Source organism: Manis javanica, chromosome 17 (genome assembly GCF_040802235.1).
Source record: "Manis javanica isolate MJ-LG chromosome 17, MJ_LKY, whole genome shotgun sequence".
Lineage (NCBI taxonomy): Eukaryota > Metazoa > Chordata > Mammalia > Pholidota > Manidae > Manis > Manis javanica.
In genome coordinates this window covers 19,920,905-19,941,509 of record NC_133172.1, presented here as the reverse complement: position 1 = coordinate 19,941,509, position 20,605 = coordinate 19,920,905, and the positions used below count along the sequence as shown (strand labels likewise).

The 20,605-nt window shown below is 42.8% G+C and overlaps 1 protein-coding gene across 1 annotated transcript in view; it reads right to left on the bottom strand.

Moving 5' to 3' along the window:
- Positions 1 to 6,342: 6,342 nt before the first annotated feature.
- Positions 6,343 to 20,605, bottom strand: part of LOC118972984 (uncharacterized) — a 280,966-nt gene continuing 266,703 nt past the window's right edge. The window contains exons 5-6 of the mRNA XM_073225602.1: positions 10,359 to 10,421; positions 6,343 to 9,779 (exon numbers count right to left, since the gene is read on the bottom strand). Of these exons, the coding sequence (XP_073081703.1) occupies positions 9,561 to 9,779; positions 10,359 to 10,421 (282 nt within the window). The 3' untranslated portion in view covers positions 6,343 to 9,560. The remainder of the gene's footprint in view (positions 9,780 to 10,358; positions 10,422 to 20,605) is intronic.

The following is a 20,605-nucleotide window of genomic DNA, read 5'->3' as shown; positions in this document are numbered from 1 at the left end:
AAAATGGCAAAAGTTGGAAAGGATGTGGAGAAAGTGGAATGCTTGTACATAGCTTGTGGGAGTGTAAAGTGGTACAGTTGCTTTGGAAAACATGGCAGTGCCTCAAAAATGTAAACATAGAATTACCTTATGATTCAGCAATACCACTCATAGGCATATACTGAAAATAACTGAAAACTGGGACTCAAACAGATCATTGTACACCCACATTCACAGTGACATTATTCACAACAGCCAAAAGGAGGAAGCAACTGGGCATCCATCAACAGATGAATGGATAAGCAAAATGTGGGGTCTACATAAAATGGAGTATTGTTCAGCCTTAAAAATAAATTCAGATACATGCTACGACAGGATAAGCCAGAAAACATTAAATAAGCCAGACACAAAAGGACAAATATTATATGACTCATTTACATGAGATACTTGTAAGTCTGGGCAGAGGAAATCCCAGGGCAAAATACTTCTAAAAACCAAAATCGGTCAAAGGGAGAAAAAAAGTTTCAAATCTGTTTATTGCTCACAAGCTGCAGTCTGGGGCCGGCTCTCTTTCCTGCTCCAGCAGAAGCCAAAAACCGGCCCTCCCCCTCCTCTCTCAGGTACAGATAAGCCCTCCGTTGCCCAGGTAATTACCCATTGATATGGAGAGGAACTTCTCTCCACCTCTGAGGAATGATGCAAATGCACTAAAGCCAGACTTCTTTCCTCCTCTGAAAGCCTACTGATATGCAGATGTACTTAAGCCAGGCGAGATATTCTGGAAATACTACAATTTTACCCACAGGACACACCTCCAGAAATCTCGCCTTACAATTTTCTTGTTCCCCCTCTTCCGACCAATCTAGTAACATACAATAGCAACAGCAATAAAATCTTGATAATCCTCAAGCCAGAGGATTCAGCCTATGCAGATTAAGTAAATGTACTTTACAGCACAATCTCTAACTGAGACAGGGACCGTGGGTGTAGTCAGAGTAGGGTGAGGGCCTCTGGAAAAAGACCCCTACCCAAACTCCATATTAAACAATTAAACAAAGACAGAGTCACATTAATTCTCTAACGTAAAATATCCAACTAAAAATATAAGCATTCTTCAGTGAAGATTAGTTAAAACTAAAAAGCCAGGAATAACCTGGCCTGGAATGTTTGAACATCCCCCAAATAAGAAAGTACCTCAGAACAGCCCGTGTCTCCATTGCGTCAATTAAAATCTACTTCAGCCTGCTAAAAGGCCCAGTTTATCTTTAACTTTACCCAGATGCTGCTTTTCCTCCTCCAGCCCTAATCAAGTCAATAACTCAGCTCACCTTGAAAGCAAAACAAGCAGCCTTGACTGACACACTCCCAAACCAAGAAACTGCTACTCTGAGAAAAGATCAAAGCAGTAAAATTTCTTATGTTAACTCTACAAAATAATCCAGAAAACTGATAAGAAACTTAGTGTCTCTTCAAAGATAAACATTTAGAGACCATTTGGTGGGTCTGCATCCCTAGCTCTTTGTCTCTCAACCGCCTATAAATCCCCTAGACAATCACCACCTAGGGCTCTCGATTGTCCCCTCCTGGCTCACGCCAGGAGCTCTGTCTGTCCTCTCACTGTTTCTCAATATAAGTCTCCCTGGCTCTCCTACCTTACTGTTTGCTAAGTTCATTCTTCGACTCTGCAAACAAGAACCCCAGCATCATAACTAAGCACAAAATGTTTCTACACTTGTTTACTCATTCCTAACAACCATGCTAGATTGCTCACAAAACTTTTACCAATCATTAGACAAAGTCAAGCCTCTCTTTAAGCATTTTTTTCTTGACAACAGCAACACAATCATGATAATTCTCAGCCAGAGGATTCAGCTAGGTTCAAAGTCCCATGCAGATTAAGTCCAAAACTCATCCATTCTAGCCATCATGTGGCAGCTGCAGCCAGGGGGCGCATCCAGGACACAAGGACTGTAGAAGCAAATCACTGTGATTTCTGGGGCTCACTTTGCTGTTATTTCAGGAATACACAGGAGGCCAGCTTCCAGGCCTTTTCCCCAAGGTGCCAGAAGAGCCAGCCATCACCAGTCCATGTGTTGAAATGTCCAGGGCCACTTCCATGTGATTCCTAATTGCTGCACCCATCCTTGCATGCATGTCCAATGATGTGGATGCCTTGATCGCTCTCAATCACTGGCGACCAGCCATAGGCTGCAAAGAGATGCTCTAGCCCCTCTTGGTGGTTTGCTGATCTGCACAACGTGCAGAGCGCTCCTTCTGGGCTTGGCTGACTTCTTCAAAGGTCAATGGCAAGCCCCACCAACAGGCTACAGCCCACATTGTCTTTTGCCCCATGTGCAACAAATGTTGATGCAGGCACTGGGCCACATCAGAGGCAGGCTTTCCTTCTAGCCAGTGCACCTGCAAGGTCTATACACAGAAAACTGCAAAAAACATGTTTGTAAATTTTCTCCTATGGAGTTGGAGAGTAAATATCATAGGCTTTGTGGGTCACTTAGGATGTCTTTCAAACAGTCTTCCTTGCTTTTTATTTTTTAAGACTCCTTTTAAAATGTTAACACTATACTTAGTCCCTGGCCTTGTAAAAACAATTGGGGGCCAAATTTAGCTCACAGATACTTTGTGGAAACATTGTTACAAAACATTGCTGAGAAAAAATACATGGAGATACATATCATGTTTCTGTACTGGAAAAGTTACTATTAGTAAACTGTACCTTTTGGCCAGACTCTGAAAGCTGGTCTTTGGAATTACCAGAGATCTTGGTGCCCTTGGAGCATAAGGTTTTTGGGCCAGGCTTTGAGACCCTGTACCCATTTCATGTGCCATCTCCTGTCCTAGGGACTCAGGGCAGGTTCTTTCCTCCAGTGGCCCAGGCACTGCCTGCAGGAGCTGCTGCTGACGGGTCTGCAGACATGCGTGCTGGCGCCGAGCAGTCGCAGTCCTGACAGTCCCCACATCACGGGCCGCCCGGTCCCAACACCCGCCGACTTAGCAGCTGCACCACGTCTGGCAGAGGCAGAATGGCTGGTGTTGGGCCGCTGGACCTTGCCCGTGGCCCTTGGTCACCATTCTGCGTGCACTGGTTCACTCGCCTTTTCTCTGTCACATGTCCCAATGGCGTCATACAACCTCCTGGACACCGCATGCTTCCCACAGGGGGGTCAGAAGACAGGAGGCCTCTGCGTGGTTCCCGTCCACGCAGCACCAGCATGCAAGTCTGCAGGCCTGTCAGGATGCAAAATGACTCTCTTCTGTCTGACCCCTGAGCAAGCGGTCGCCTCTATGGGGCCTGGGCCATCCAGTTACCCCAAATCCTTGCCCAAAGGAGACTGAACAGAAAATGAAGAGCCACAAAGAGGACAAAAAATAGCAAAGGAAGGATGACCCGAGAAGGGCTCCCTGCCCTGCCCCCATAGCAGTGGCCTTGTACCATCAGTTTGCAGGGCCCTGGAGACAGAGTGGCACAGCCCCGGCTATTCAGAGTCTTTTGCGGTTCCATATAAATTTTAGAACTATTTGTTCTAGTTCATTGAAGAATGTTGTTAGTATTTTGATAAGGATTGCCTTGAATATGTAAATTGCTTTGGGCATGATGGCCATTTTGACAATATTAATTCTTCCTACCCATGAGCATGGGATAGACTTCCATTTATTGCTGTCTTCTTTAATTTCTCTCATGAGTGTCTTGTAGCTTTCAGAGTATAGGTCTTTCACTTCATTGGTTAGGTTTATTCCTAGGTATTTTATTCTTTTGGATGCAATTATAAACGGAGTTGTTTTCCTGAAGGTAGGAAGGGGTAGGCAGTGAGATCCAGGGCACAGGAGTTTAGGCACAAGTCTTTGTAGGCCATGGTGAGAAATGTGGATTGTAATTGCTCTCAGAGTCTATAAGAAGGCTTTACTAGGACAGTGATAGGATCTGGTTTGGAAAAAATTATAGATTCACAAGAAGTTATAAAGGTGGTAGAGAAGTGATATTACCCTTCACTCAGTTTCTCCCCAACAGCTACTTCTTAAATAATTAACATAGACTCTCAAAACAAGGAATTTAACATTCATACAATATGTGTATGTGTAACATTACATCATTTCATCACCTAAGCAGAATTATATAGCTTGCCCTGCAATCAAAGTAAAGAATCGTTCCATCTCCACAGAAATCTCTGTCCTGTTATCCCCGTTTAGTCTCTCTGTTTCACTTACACAAGTAGTTTTGTGCCTGGTCTTCATTTATAAAAATGACTGAGTGACAATACAGAGAGGTCAGTACCATTGAAAGAAAAGCATAATGTTATTCACAGTTCCCCTAGAAATAAAAGGACTGGCAGGCTGTGCAGCGTCACAGGAGGAACATCAGATTTTAGTCAGGAAGCAGGAGGAGGAGCAAGTGATACATTTTAACCAGAGGCTTTATTGGGGTTTCTGTGGGAAAGGCTAGACAGAGCAGGCTAGACAGAGCAGGCTAGACAGAGCAGGCAAGACAGAGCAGGCTAGACAGTTCAGTATAGGCCAGCTTGAATAATTTCAGCAGGTTCTGAGTTATGGGGTGGTTATGGGGTTGTCCCTTGGTGCCTGGCACCTGGCCCTGAAGGATTAAGGCACAGGAATATTGCTTCCTGGGGTGCACAGGCCAGACAGAGAAGGTAAAGCTCTGGATTGGTTAGTTTGCATGTTCCAGGCTGAGTCCTTTGCTAACCCCAGAGGGACAGTCTCTCCCCAGCCAGAGAGGATTTTTAAGATTTCAAAATATTGTAATATACAGAAATTTAAAACATGATTAATGTTTAATATGCAAAAAATAATTAATACACACCCATATCCAGCATCCCTCACTCCTGGTAACCAACAATCTTTCCTTTGTCGCTATAGTTTTGCCCTTTGAGAATATGTAAATGGAATCATCTAGTATGTACCTTTTTTTGAGATTGGCTTATGATCAGCATAATGCCCTGATGATCCATCCAAGTCTTGTGTGGTTTTTTGCCGCTAAGTAGTATTCAATGGAATGGCTCTACTAAAGTTTATTTAACCACTTGCTTATTGAGAGACATTTTGGTCACTTCCAGTTTGGTCTGTTATGAATAAAGCTGCTGTGAACATTTATGTATAAATTTCTCTGTGAACACAGTTTTGTTTTTTTTTCTGAGATAAATGCCCAGGAATGCAATTGCTGGATTGTACGGAAGTGTATGTTTGGTTATTTTGTAAGAAACTGCTCGTCTAATTTTAAGAGTGGCCATATCATTTTATATTTCTACTGACAATGGATATAAGAGATCCGATTTCTCCACAATCTTACCAGCATTTGGTATGGTTACTTTTTTTCAGATGTGCTGATTGGTGCGTTGTGTTATCTCATTGTGTTTTTAATTTGCATATGCCTAGTGGTAGTGGCTAGTGATGCTGAACACTTTTTCATGTGTTTATTAAGACAAATACCTCTGAAATTAGGCCACCATATTACACTTAATAGCATGCCATAGTTCAAACTGAAGTACTTCTTTGTAGTACACAAAAAAAGATGGATTATAGAATCAATGGTATCTTAAGATTTCATAAGCATCAGAAAAGACAACAACAAAAGATTTTTCCAGTGTCTTTATTTTTTTAAGAAACAGTAATATTTTCATAGGAGGAAGCAAACTAGTAAAAGAAAAACAGAGCCTGCTGTGTTTAGGTAGCCTACCAGTGAGCTCAGAGCCACTTCTGAATTGCCTGGCAAACCTCACTCCTGTCTACTGGTGACACTGCAGGTTGTTGCCAAAACAAAGGCAATCGGAAGGAAAAGAAAAAAGGAGAAAGAAAGAAGAAAGGGCAGGAGAAAGGAAGAAGATAAAAAATAAAAAATAAAAAAATCTCTGAGAAGGAAATTAAAACAAGTTACAGAGATACACTGAACCATGACCACTCTCAGACTATTACTCTTTAATTGGCACACCAGGGCTCCCATTAGCTGAAGCCCACTTTTCAAAAAGTCATTTCATTTGCGATCACTTTGGCATCTAATTAGGCAGCACCAAGGGAATGAGTATTAGTAATGCCTGCCTTATTTTTGGCAATGCAGATAATTTATACTAAGAATATCCATATTTATGAGCTTTGGCAAACTGTTAGAAAAACCACATATACTCATCCTACAAGTGGGATGTTTAGGTCTGGACTGATTTTTATTAAAATGTGAAAAAAACAGACACCAGACACACACAAAAACAATTAGGAAGAAGGTTGGCACATCCTGAAGTTTGATTTTGGTACACCTATCAATAGATCTCTTTTCTAAAATGTATTCTGAAGACACAAAGAGAAGTAATAATCACAAACTTTACAGTTTTCCATCTGGTTTTCTTTGCACTGAGAGTCAAGCAGAACGGACCATTCCAGTCAGTGAGCCTGGACTGAAAAAACATCCAGGGAAAAATCATTTTCTCTTACGCTAGTGAACTTCAAACATGAACGCTATGCATTTTCAATAGAAGTATGTTGGAACAAAGGGTGGAGTGAGTGAGAGGGAAAGGAGTAGTTTCCACGGAAGGTATCCAGAAACAATGCACAAGTGAACCACAATTTCTTCTCAAACTTTATTTAGTGGTCAAACCAAGCACCTCCTCAGCTTGAGCCACTCCCAGCAAGGAAAAATGGAAGGTGGTCAAGTGGCACGGGGGCCGGACGGGGTAGAAATAGGAGTGGGGGGAAGCTTGCAGTAGGAAGTGAGGCACTGAACCAGACACCACAGTGTCACAGGAGCTTTTCTTAAGAGCCAGTCCTCTGGCTGATGAAGAATGGCACAGTAGTAAAGGCAACTGAAGACACTGCTGATGAGGATGGTAGGGGCAGACTTCCAGCACCATGTGACGGTCAGAGAGAAAGTGGTGGGGATTAGCCATCCCCAGTTAATCAGGCTGCCCACCTGTGTCCCAAGAATTCCTGCTTCACAAACATAGGAAGCACTCTGAAAACTGGCAGCTTGATGGGCTCAGTTCCTCAGACATCTGAGCAGTGTGCCAGGCTACTCATTTAGAAACAGCCCCACAACCTGAATGAACAACACTGAAGTTCGTTCATCATTAGTGTGAGAAGGGGCTTCAAATAAAAATAAATGGCCCAACATTAAAATTCTTTTCCCTTGACCGTACCACCTCCAGCTTACCTTAACTACATTAGAGATAATGGAACATCCAATTTGTGGGCTCATCAGAGGTGATCAGCCACCCATCTGCCCTATCCCAGCCTATTCCCTTTAGACCCATTTCAGAACTACTGAATTAGGTGCAAAGAAGAATGCCAACTAGAAGAGCTAAGGAGAGAATGACCGGAGCTACTCAACTAAGAACTAAGAGAAGAGGACGAGAATGTGGGTGTGAGGCGAGGCGGCAGGTAGGGAACAGCAGGACAAGAAGGAAGGAAACCCTAGAGAAGAGGAAAGGGATAACCTTGGGAAGTATGTGAGGTCTAAAAAATAAAAGGAAGGCAAGATAAGCCATAGGAAATGACAAAGTCGTGGAGAAACTATTGTAAATTCAACTAGAATCTTTCAGGTTAAGTGTTGAAATGTATCTCTTCGAACAAAGTTAAAAAAGGAAGGCAGGGAGAGAACTGGGCAACTGAAGTAAGAACGGGTGGGAGCACTTAAACCCCATTTTCATAAAGGGAAGAGGGCAATATGCTTTGACTTCACACCCGCTTACTATCGAGCTCTTGCTGGCCTTTAGAAACTACACATGTGTTCCAATGTCTTGCCAATTGTCTTGCCAATGAGTTTCAGCCCCAGGCAAATTTGCAATGGATTCAATGTGACCAAAGAAACAGCAGAATGCTCTTTGGGGTGGAAGGGTTATACCCAACTTTATTTCCAGGTGGCAGGTCAGTCACTAGAATCCCATTCCCTTAGAGCGAGTCTGCAGGCAGCAAGCCAGTCTCTGCCTCTGGGCCCCTCTGTCTGCACAGCCATCCTCTGGGCCTCTCTGCCTGCACAGCCATCCCACACAGCCGTCCTCTGGGGCTCTCTGCACAGTCATCCCGCCCAGCCGTCCTCAGTCCTCGGTGGCCTCTGTCCTCGGTGCTGCCACCACTCCAGCCTCTGCTCTGTTCTGCTTTCCTGCAGCCTTGCAGCCCTGCCACTGTGTCACACCCAGAGCACTGGGCAGAGCTCTTTATACAGAGTCAACAGCCATGTATTGCCCACAGGTGTGCAGTGAGCTAGTCAACCAGGTCCAGGTGAGAATCCTGGCCACAGGAACTCTCATTTTATCCACATCCAATAATGTTATTTTCTTTTTGCTGGGATGCACCAAATGGGAAAAGAGGACACATTTGTGGTTTTGTAGCTTGTTTTCTTGGCATTTCAGCAGGACACTGTCAGGCCATTCAAACATGAAATTACTACCAAAATGCCAGTGTCTTGCCAATGGGTTTCTGCCCCAGGCAAGTTCGCTATGGATTCAATGTGACCAAAGAAATTGACAGCAAAACGTTCTTGGGGTGAAAGGGTTATACCCAACTTTATTTCCAGGTGGCAAGTCAGTCATTAGAATCCCATTCACTCAGAGCAAGTCTGCATGCAGCAAGCAGGTCTCTGCCTCTGGGCCTCTCTATCCACACAGCCATCCTCTGGGCCTCTCTGCCTGCACAGCTGTCCCGCACAGTCATCCCACACAGCCATCCTCTGGGCCTCTCTGCACAGTAGTCCCACACAGCCGTCCTTTGGGTCTCTGTCCTCGGCACTGCCACCACTCCAGCCTCTGCTCTGCTCTCCTGCACCTTGCAGCCCTGCCACCGTGTCACACCCATAGCACTGTGTGGAGCTCTTTATATAGAGTCAATAGCCATGTATTGCCCACAGGTGTGCAGTGAGCTAGTCAACCAGGGCCAGGTGAGAATCCTGGCCACAGGAACTCTCATTTTATCCACAGCCAGGAAGCCGCTCATTTTTTGTTTGAAAATGATTCTTGCTTATTGGCAGTCTTTTGGTGTCCAGACAGGTGAAAGGTCTCCCCCAAGGCTGCCTCCCAACATGGGAATATCTCCCTCATAAACACATATGCACACATTTTGTTTTGGCTGGCTGCACATTTATTCTCAGTATGGCACAATGTTTGGAGACTGCCAATTCCAGAAACACATTCCACAGGATAAATGAATTAATAAGGCTTGGTAACATTCAACAGTTTTAATTTAGTTTCATTGGTCCTTTATAGCAGGAGAATCAGTGTTGGTGAGTAACTCAAAGTATAAACAAAGAAGAAAAAAATCTCTTTTTAAAATCATATTCAAATTTGAATCAATTGAATTTCTCTATTTTCAGGTGTAAGTACTATTGCCAAAAATGTAACTGATGAAATTTTAGGGAATTTCACTCTGATAATTGAACATATCAGTCATTTGAATTATGCCTTTGGAACATTTTCTTATGAATTAGGGCTGGCAAGCCCTTTGCTGCCCTATCTCACTCAGATCAGCCCTACTGAGACATGTCCACCTCCATAGAACATTTTAATAAAACAAACTGAAAGCAGCACTTTTTTACTTTATTATTTTTTAAACTGCATAAATGATAACATCATTTATTTCACCTGTGTAAGGGTTCTATAAACCACAAACAGAGGTCCCCTTTCACCCTTATCCTGCAGAGACAGCCACTGTGGACAGAATAGCATGAACCCTCCAGCAGCCTTCCTGGGAAAAGGTACATTTTTAGAACCAGCTCCACATGATTGCCAATTTTCCTTCCCACTCGCCAAAAGATCCCAATGGCTGGAAAATGGCTGGAAAACTCTCGTACTCTGTAATGGAATGTTTTGGAAAGGTTTTGATCTTTTAATCCTTGTCAGAAACAAATGGAGATAACTCTCATGTTAGTAAAGTAAATGATCTCTGCATACCTTGAGGGAATGCTTGCTGCAAAAATACTGTTGCACATATAATGGCTGCTTGGACTGACTTATTTACCAGCCTTTTGCGTACCAAGCTGGTTCCTTTTTTTCTAAGAGCTTGGAGAAATTGTTAATATAAAAGGTAGCACAGAAAGGCAAATTGTGTGATAAAAGAAAAAGAAACTGAGGAAAATTACCAATGATCTTAATTGTTTTTCTGAACTGCTGATTCATAGAAAACAAAATACCATTTATACCATAACAATGAAAGCAAAGAATTGCCTGGCCCTTCCATTTTAAGACTAATAATTAATTGACCAGTCCAGTGTTTCAGATGCATTTCAGTCACTAAACACACATAGTTACAAGCATGGTATTTTCTGCAAACGTGGTGCCTGCAGAACTCCCTCTGGTGAACTAACCTGCACTCCCCAATATATGGTGCTGCCCTCACAACCATACACATCTACATCTGGACTTGTTTCTTACCCTTTTCCGGGACTCTTCAGTGGCAGACAGCAGGGCATTGTCCTTCTCATTCTTCAGGAAGCCCTAGGAAAGGGGAGAGAAATGACACAACTTAAGTTAAAATTAACCTCCAAATAATCAAAAGCACACTGTGGGGAAAAATAACTGTTAGGATATACACTACCCTGCCCACCTTCACCCTCACAAAAGTCACTCAACTCGAAAACACCAAAATAGATGGTTTTTACAGGTGTTCCCTAGTTTCTTTCATGGTGAGCACATGATGACTGTAAGAAGGTAAAATCCCCATGACACAGTAGTGTGGAGTCCTCTGTCCTGTCATCATATACAATGTAAACAGTCTCAACTGCCCTTCAAAATTCCTAAATAGCCCGTATCATACACACCGTTATGCAGCCACGTACAGTGCTTCTAACTGTTCCTTAGTCTACATTTCTCTGTTGCTTTTGATTAATTCTTCAATTTCTTCCTAACACTGAGGAAGCCATCGCCATCCACTTTTCCGGGTGTTTTTCACTTGTTTCTTAATGGCTGGGAGACCCAAAAATCATTTATATTAACATTTCCAATATTAACATTTCCTCTGTGGTTTGGCCACAGGCACTCTCTATCAGGTCTGATGTCATCTGCTGTTTATATAGGTGAGGTGAAGATGAGACAGTCCGCAAGTCTGGTGTAATATGTAAAGGGTTAATGCCTATAAAATGCAACTACACAGTAGCTCAATGACAGACCTACTTTCAGATTGAGGTGCCTACATTTACTAAAGGCATGATTTTAGCCAAGTCATCCAACTCTCTAAACCTTAGTTTACTCACATGTAAAATGAATATTAAACAAGATAATGCAATCAAGTGGTTGGCGCAAGGCTCAGTACATGTAGCTCTATTTTTAGAACCAATTACATTTAGAATTGTTGGTGACATTAAAGAAAGAGATGGCCAGGGTGACTTCCTTGTTCTTATTCATTGTCCTCATTGCTCAAGCTGAGGTCTTGGGGAGGAGGGACACTGTCCTGAGAGACAGCCACAACTGCAGGCAGGCAGAGTGGGCTTCCTTCCATGCCAGCCTCCACACCAACACCTTGCCCTTCACACAAGAGTGAAGCTTCCTTCCCACAGCCTGGGTGTGGGGGCCAAGTAGGAACAAGGAAGATGACCCATCAGCTAAAATAGGTAGAGAAGTCTTAGTTGTAATATGAGAGAATTCAAGTCACCCAAGTCATCTCATATGTTAGATCTGCCTACACTCTGTAATGGAAGGTACCTACCTGCATGTCCAGCATTTACACCTGTCCAAAATGGCCTGTTCTTTAAGAATCATGTTTTTGCCTTTTTCTTTTCCTAAGAAGACTTTGGGGGAATATAGTACAAAGTAGAATTAAGCTAAAGCCTTTGAAATGAAGACTAAATTAAAAAAAATTATTTGACAGTTTTCTTGAAAACTGTCATGGTTAATTCATTTTTTATCACATTATGTTTTAACAACTGTAACATTTTAATATATTTTGTTCAAACAGTTCCAGATTATGCGGCTGCTTGTTCTTAAAAACAAACAAACACAGGAGTGATACCAGGTAAGACTGGGGTATATTCTGTATATTTTGTTCAAACAGTTCCAGATTATGAGGCTGCTGGTTCTTAAAAACAAACAAACAAACACAGGAGTGATACCAGGTAAGACTGGGGATTTCAACTTAAATAAAATATTACTGTCTTCATGGATTCCCCAGATCTCTTCTGTATTGGCTCATGACTCTCCCACACCTGCTGTCACATGCCAACATGGTGGTGCCTGGGGTGGACAAGGACAATGGCCAGCAGCCCAGGAAACAGTTCCCTCATAGGCTCCTCTAGCACAGCCCCCGAGGCAGCTTTCAAGCAGCCCTGTGGACACAACTGCTCCAAATACCGATCCTGGTAATTGGTGTTGGAGTGGCATAAGGAGAGGATCCACCACTTGCTTACTACTAAAATGGCCTCAGTAATCCAGAGCACGTATAGCTAGGACCCCATGTGCTTTATTCAGTAGGCAGCTTGTCACCACATGCCTTCTTCTGGCAACCACAGGGGGGCCAGACACAAAATGATGGCAAGGATGTTAACAGACCTTGTTTACACCCTCCACAGCAAATGATTATATCAAGTCAATGAACCTTTATTATGACTTCCCTTTCATGAGTGGTCTTCAGTGGCTAAAGCTAAAGGCTTCAGTGTCATAATTTATAAACAAACCAAGAAACTATTACCATCAATAGCTCTTCCCCAACAAAGAAGGCATAGATTGAGCTTGGTTGAACCTTTTCATGGCTGCTGCTATGGGAAGCTGGTTGACTAAACAAGGCTCGTTTGGGGTGGGGATGGGGGTGGACATGGGTGTGGGGGCGGGGGTGGTGATACCCACTGCCTAAGGAGGCCTGGTCTCATTTTTTTCCCTTGTTGGGATGGAAAGGGCTGCACGGAGAGCCCCATCCCCTCTCTGGGCTTCTATGCTTTTCCCAGTCAGTGACCCGTCTATCCCTTTCTTTTAACTGCATCCATGGTCTGCACATAACCCACATACACATACACAAAGAAAAAGCAATAATCAGACAATTTGTTTAAAAGCAACATAATATTCTGTAAGAAACACAATCCCAGAATTTCTAAGAAATGAAATTTCAAGTAGTAATAAAGAAAGAAAAAGATAAGATGAACAAAAGATTGCTTTGGGGCAGATTATTCGGTTCTTTAAAATATTCATTATAAACCCACATTATAAAAATCTCACTTAATAAATTAGATGAAGCATTCGTGCATGAGAATCAAATTTTAGGATCACCTACATATGAACAAAGACCATGAGCCGTATGTACCTCAACAATTGGGCTTTCTCTGTAGCACAAACTGAGGCCATAAAATATACAGATTACGAGTTTTAATTTTTCATTCTTTAATCCTTTCAAAAATGAAGTACTAAAATACCATACATATCATATTTTGTTTTTAAAAACAACACATTAGTGACCTAAGCATCTTAAAAAGTATAATTTCTAATCAGAATACTGCTGGCATCTGTTTGCCATCTAGTGGCCATTTCTTTAAGAACACACATTTGAAGGGAAAGTAACAAGTTAAAGAACTAAAAAGTTGGGCAGAAAAATACTTGCCTTGGCCCAAGTTTCCTATAGCTCTTTTTCTTGACTTCCCTTTTCCCCATGTGTGTTTCGTTTCCTCCCAACTCCTGTGAGTCACCTCTCAAGCCTCCCATCCCAGAGGTATACTTTTATAGCTTGTCAGAAAAATGAGTTTCTACAGAGGTGGGCTGGGGTGTGAAGGGTACACCAGAAGGTGTCTTCTCTCACTGGGTGGGGCCCCCTGCCACACTGCAGACCCCTGGTCATAGAGAAGGCCCAGCAGCTCATTTCCCACTCAGAGATGACAGCACCTGTGACCCTCAGAGCTCCTCATCATTAATACCCTTTTCTTGCCAGCAAGCACTTTACATTGCTCATCGTGTCCCACCCAGCCCTTCTACTGCTGCCCTGCTCAGTGAAGAACACTGCATAAACATCTGCAGGACTGCTAGGTAATTACTCCTGACTTCCTCCCCTGTATACTGCTCCTCACTGGAAACTGTTCTGGAAACAGACCTTCTAACTGGCTCCATGTGACCAAGGGTTCCCAACCTGGAAGAGGCAGGGGCAGAACTCACAGTTTTCTCAAGAGAGTAGCTGTTTCTAAGCTACTGAAGGAACAGACAACTTCTAAATTGAGAAAATAAAGAATAATTTCCGTTTCTCTCTAAAAGGGAAGAGTCCAGGAAAGGAGCAAAACAACCTTAAATTTGTTTTCTTCATCAGTTATTAGTTCCCCATTACACATGTGGCAAAGGTGAAAGAGGAGAAAACTCCGTTTTATACCAGTACTAGTAAGAGCTAACATTTGTATGGAATGGTGATTACCTGTGGTAGGTGTGTGTTACACTCATCTAGTTCTAGTTCTCAGTTATAACCCCCCATTAAACTCTCTCTCAATACTACATAACTAGCTCATACTTTAAAGTATGTTCTTAATATAGGTTTAAACACTGAAAGGGCTGTATGACTTGGTTTCTAGAGCTTCCACCAACTCTAAAATGTGTGTTTCCATATTATGATCACCTGGTTCGTAAGCAACAAAGCTCGGACTTAGAATCCAAATTTTCTGACCCCTTTTCTTCTTTCCTTCACCCTCCCCATCATCACAGCAAGTCAAGGTGGGATAAACAGTATTTTATGCTTGTATAGTTATTCCTTTCTGTCACCTACCTCACATAGGGAAGGAACGAGATGATAAATGTCAAGTTTGGAGCATTCCTTTTAGAACTGCCTTTTTCAAAATGTGGGTCAGAACCCACAGCGGAGTCATGAAATCAACCAGCACTTTTTTAAATGAAATAAAATGCAACAGAAATATGGGGTATGGGTAAATATCATTTTGCGAAATTTCTTTCAATTGTATATACATATCTGTACGTATGAAGTGGATCATGCTGTAAAATATATTTCTTGCTATGGGTCACATACAAAAGCTGGAAATCACTGTTCTAGATATAAACTCTATAGAGTTCCAAAATACTATTACTATTTATGGATGTGGAACAATAAATATTGTACATGTCTTTGCTCAAGGAATACCTCCAGTCACATGTTCCATCTTTAATAGAGGAAGTGGACTGCCTTGCAATGTATAAAGGTCTCCCCCGCTATCCAAAAATAAGTGTTCCAATGAAACCTTCTGTTAGCAGAAAATGGCAAGAGGAAGCAATTACCATTAATTTTTATGAAAAAATTTTTTAGCGTTCCCAGCCCCCCAAAATAAGCTCTCTTGGGTTTTTCTGATACCTTAGGACACATCTTGTTAACAGACATACAAAATGAATGGAGATAAAGCACAAATGCTCACAGAGTTCAGAGCTCTGGTGCTTGATGCTGAGATGCTGAGTGCAGTTCTTGGGGAAGGAGCTTGGCAGGGCCACCCTCGCTGCTTTGGGTATTTGCTGCGCCTCTATAATGGCTCACTTACTGTAAAACAAATGTTCAACGGTATTGCTGCTTTTTGACTTCTTTCATAAAAGTGAAAATCCTCTTCATATTCCTTTCTGTTAGCAAAAACAGGTACTAATGTTGGTCTTTAGTAAAAGCAAGATGGTTGTATTCAACACAGTTTTTGAAAGGGGTACCCAGAAAGTAACAGCAAGGTAAGTGATTCTCTTTTCAAACATGTGGTCACATCTCAAGACCTGGCAGCCAAACTGGTTTTAAATGGCTGAGGTTGAAAAAGACAGGCATGAAACGGCTTTATTTTAATCACTACATAGACTGGGCTTTAGAATACAAGCAGCAGCTAACTCCTACTAAATAGAAAAAGGGAATAGGCAAAAAGGATGCTTGTTTTTGTCAAAAGGCCAAATTCTCTTAGCTCATTTGCTTTCCAAAAATGAAAACTGTAACAGATCAGGGTCTCTATGAGAAAAATTTCAGCATCCACTTTAGCTAGGATACAGTCAGATGGCAAAACAAGAGCTTACAGCGATCCCTTCACAGCTCTGAGCTACACAAATAAGTGGTTTGTTGGACAGCTATATTAGTGGTTTAAATTTAAGAACACATAAATTTCCTGACCATTAAAAAATAAAACAGAAAGATAAAACCATCTAGTTTGGCCCCAAAAAGCAAAAATCGTATTTTACATGGTCCTCAAAACAGAGACGACCATTTCATGTCTCTTTCCGTTCAAGAAATCAACCAGCAATCCACCCTGTCAAAATTTGAAGTGCAGCACTCACAGCAAGCCGACTTTGTACAGAAAGAAGCTAAAGCTATCTGACACAGAGCAACAATACATGGTGGATGTTATAAAAAATCTTGGGTCTTCTCTCATTTAATATACACAAAATAATAGGAAATGTATAACCTACATTCCGAATCAAAATAGTATTAACACAAGTGAGCAGTGACTGTAGGAAACAGTCATTGTAGTTGAAACAAAACCATTGCCAAGACACAGCAACAGCTAGGAAGACAATGAAGGAAGGAAAGAAAAATATGCAGATCAAAAATAAATGTACAAAAAAATGGAACAATCAAGAGAGTCTGTTCCAAGATGAAACAAGAACTCCAATAAGCAAGTATCCAATAAGAGGCTTTCGATAGTGAAATGGAGAAGTGTCTGACTCTATAAAGACAGGAATAGGAGTTGTACCTATTTTGGTTCAGCTCATTCTGAGTAAAATACCTACTCCTGTAACTTCTCCCAAACCTTCCTCCCAATTTCTGAACAAACGACCTCTTCTGACAACTTCTCTTAGGTGAAATTTTTACAAAGGCTAAAACTGCTACTTAAGGACAAAGTGGGGAAGGACAAACCAAGGCACTGTTTTCAGATGAGCGCAACGGAAACCCTGTCAGGACCCAGAGTCGCCGGGCTTATCAGACGCGGGGGGCGCGCTTTCCATTAGCTCCCTTCACGGTGCCTACAGAGAATGCCTCAAGGACTTTTTCAGGGGCAGAGATGTTCTTTACTGATAAAGCCCAAAAGAACAGAGTTCTAAAATTTGGGCATTTCCAAGATTTAGGGAACTTTCATGTGGTTTATAGCGTATTTGTATATTTTATTAGATTGATATTTAATGCAATAAAATTAGAATACATAAAATGTCAGCTTGAAAGACCCACAAGAGACTGAATCCCTTTTTGCAGACTACTTTGCACACTGATTAGCAAATCTAGGCTTTATTCTCCAACTAGGATACTTAGAATAAGTCCCACTTCTTGTTTACTACAAAAAAATTCAATATTTTAAATTGCTCACAGATTTCAATAAATATATATGTATATCTAAAAAAAAAAAACAAACTACCCCTGCAGAAAGCAGTGCTGAGCCAGCAGAGCTGACATTGCCAACTGTAATTTATTTTTGATGCTGTTGTATGATTTCTCACCGTGCATTTATGCAAAAACCTAGCTGCTCTCATTCAGCAGGTGGCAGCAGACCCAGCAAAAGAGTGGCTGTGGAGCTCCACCGTTGCTAGCTCGGCAGATCACCACTACTGGGCTAAACAGTCATACAATTACGTGGTAGATTTGAGTCCATTAAGGCAAACCAAATTGCTTGCTCCCATAATTAAAACTGGTTTACAAGATGGCCTACAGATTCTCACAGGTTGAAGAGAACACAATGCATGCAAGGAGATTCTAAGCCCAAGAATACACTACATGCAATGAGATCTAAACACAGTTCCTCCTTCCAGACCAGCCTTAAGGCCTTATGGGCAGCATTTTGACTTCAGTGTACTGGCATGCCTGGTCTCTGCAAGGGCATGCCAATACAGCCATGATACAATTCCATCTCACTTGTGCCTTCTGGAAAAGCAATAGGACCTTTGAGAAAGCCACTCATCTAAGCCCATCTAATTGCCTTTGGTGGACCTCTCCCTCCCTATCCCACAAAGAAGATTACCATAACCCAACTTCCAACATTTTCAGCACTGAGTAAAGAAAAAAATGAAAGAGGTAGGACTCACCATGGCAGAAGGGAAAGTCATTTTTGAGAATGGGGATATGTCACTCCGGTGGTGCAGTACTGAGTGGTATAGGGGTACGCATGCAGCACATGTCCCTTGTCAACACAATGTAGGGATATAACTACTAGATGCCTCTTCCTATTTCTACACTAAGGTATCAACCTGGAGCTGCTTATTAGCATACTCACTTGCTGCACTTGGAGAGTAAGGCCAAGGTTAAGGGCTGTGTCCTGTGAGAGTCATTTAAAATCTCTTGTGCTCATTGCTGCAAAGACAGTTCTGCCTCTGTTAGGGGGCCCAGGGCATGCGTGTTGTCTGTTACTTATCTTTGGCCATCCAGGAAAGGTGAGCGATCTGCCCAGCTTAGTTACTGAGAGTCTCCATGTGGACGGAGAGCAAGTAGTAGGGGCATAATTTAAATGAGTAAAATAATAAAGGATGGCCATTTAGGCACTGGTAGGGGAAAAACACTTTCCAACAGAACTACCCCCTCCTCCCAAATACAGCAAATCCTGAAACAGCCTTTCGTGGTCGTGTGAGCAACTTTCTCCTGCTGGTCCCAAGAAGTCTGGGGAGAGGGTGGGACTTGCTCAGTGCTGATACCAAACTACTTCCAGAAAAGCAAGCCTGAGCAGCATCCTAGCAGGGCAGCCAGGAGGGAGTGGGGAGTGCCGTGCTCCGGGGGCTGGGCCTCTGCGGGCCCTCCTCTCTGTTTACTCCTGGAAGGAGGGTGGGGAGGAGTGGGAACCCTAGAAGCCAAGCACGGAGGAAGGGAGGGCGGGGCAGCCAGCCAACTGCTCTCAGACTGCTGAGGTGGCCCCACGGGAGAAGGCAAGGACAGCTACTCTGGGCATTTCATCTGCTCCGCCCTCATCCAACTCAGCACACTTGCTTGGGCTGACCTGTGGGACAAAACTTTTCAACCCTGCTTTGAAAATGGAATACTACATCATGCTAAAGTATGGCTTTAAAAAGCAGCAGAACAACCCGTTCCTCACCCAAAGGCAGAAATAGATCTAAAAATGTTAATCCCATAGCCACTCTAAGTTGATGGAAAGATAAGGAGGCCACATTAAGGGACAATAACAATGATTTAGTATGTCTTCAGGAAACTGATTTCCATCCTAGAGATGAATTAGCCCACACCCAGAGAACTCTCGGTACCAACACTGCACAGCAGTATAAAATAGGCATGCATCAGTAAAAGTCTTTATCATAGTCAACATCCCTGCCAACTGCACTCCAAGCCCACTCTAAAACAACACATTAAAACAACCCTTAAATAAAAAAATGGATTCCCCTGCAATGTCAGATCAAGCATCTTTCCTCTGCGGAAAGAGGAGAAAAAGCAAAATTTGACGGCTATGAGGATAGACAGCAGAGGGTACATGTCTGAACCAGCTAGGCGGGAGCTAAGCGGCTTTTTGCGAGATTGGTTTCTACAGCACTCAGGATTAAGCCTCAGAGGTCTCCTTAGCAAGCACAAGGAGTGCTGCGAGTCAAGACAATGCTCGGGAAGCACGTGCCGAATTAATTCCCTGCTGGTACCCGGGGTCAGTCACTCACACTGCAGTTGAAAATGCCAGCTCCTCCCGCTATGCAGCACTGCTTATGCTGATGGGATTGCAGGAGCCCTGGTCATCGTGGCTGTCACAGAGAAGGGAGATTTGGTTTGGCTGCAGGTCTTCTTATTCACAAATTCTTTTTCAAAAATTGGTCTGGAGACCACTACAACAAACAAGAGACTTCTCTTTTATAACTCGCCATTGTGCCACATGGAATTTGTCGCCGTACCCCCTCTGCTAACAGTACTTGGGATTTCACAGTCTCTCTAAAACCTTCACTGAGTTTGGAAACATTGTGACTTCACCCTGTCAGAGCTGAAGGAATGAATACTGCAGGATGCACCGCTCACCATTCTCACCACAGGTACAGGAATCATGAAATGTTGCTCTGCGGGGACGGCAAATGTAAGCAACAGAAGGGGAGAGAGCAAGACCACTTTTTAAATACAAATTGCCCGAAATTGACAGGGAGCTAAGCCCTTTCACCCAGTCCATCATACTGCTGTCCAAGGGGCAACCCTGCACTGTGGGTCCCCTCAAATCTAGCGCTGAAGGAGTGATCTTCTAGGTGGTCACACTACAATGCCCAGCCCCATCCCAGCGCAGGGCAGATGCATGCAATACCCATACCCATCCCAAGAGATGAGTCCTTCACCTGTCATACCTAGTCCACACAATGGAGCCTCAAACTCCACGTGCAGAATACATTTTATTTTTAAATGTGTGCCTATATATATGATAAGTTTATAAATTCATGTCATCTACAACACAGGTCCAAGCATAGCTCAGTCATTCCCGGCAAGACCGAAAAAGAACATCTCTGTGACATAGGAGAGTAGAGCGATGACAATACTTCACTGGAAGTTCAGTCCATTAGATCCATCAGTCACCGGCAAGCCCACAAAGAGAAAGAGATGGAATCAAATACAGACAGAGGCACAGCACAGCTCAGATTAGGAGTCAGGGCCTGGATTTCAGGTCAAGTCAACTGCTCTTCAGATGTATGACCTTGAGAAAGTTGTTTGACAACTTGCTTTACTTAATTGTACGATGAGCTAATGGCATGACAGAAACTCTAAGACCAGCTCCAGAAATTCCAACTCCATGAGAGGTGCGAACAGGTAAGAAATTAGCACT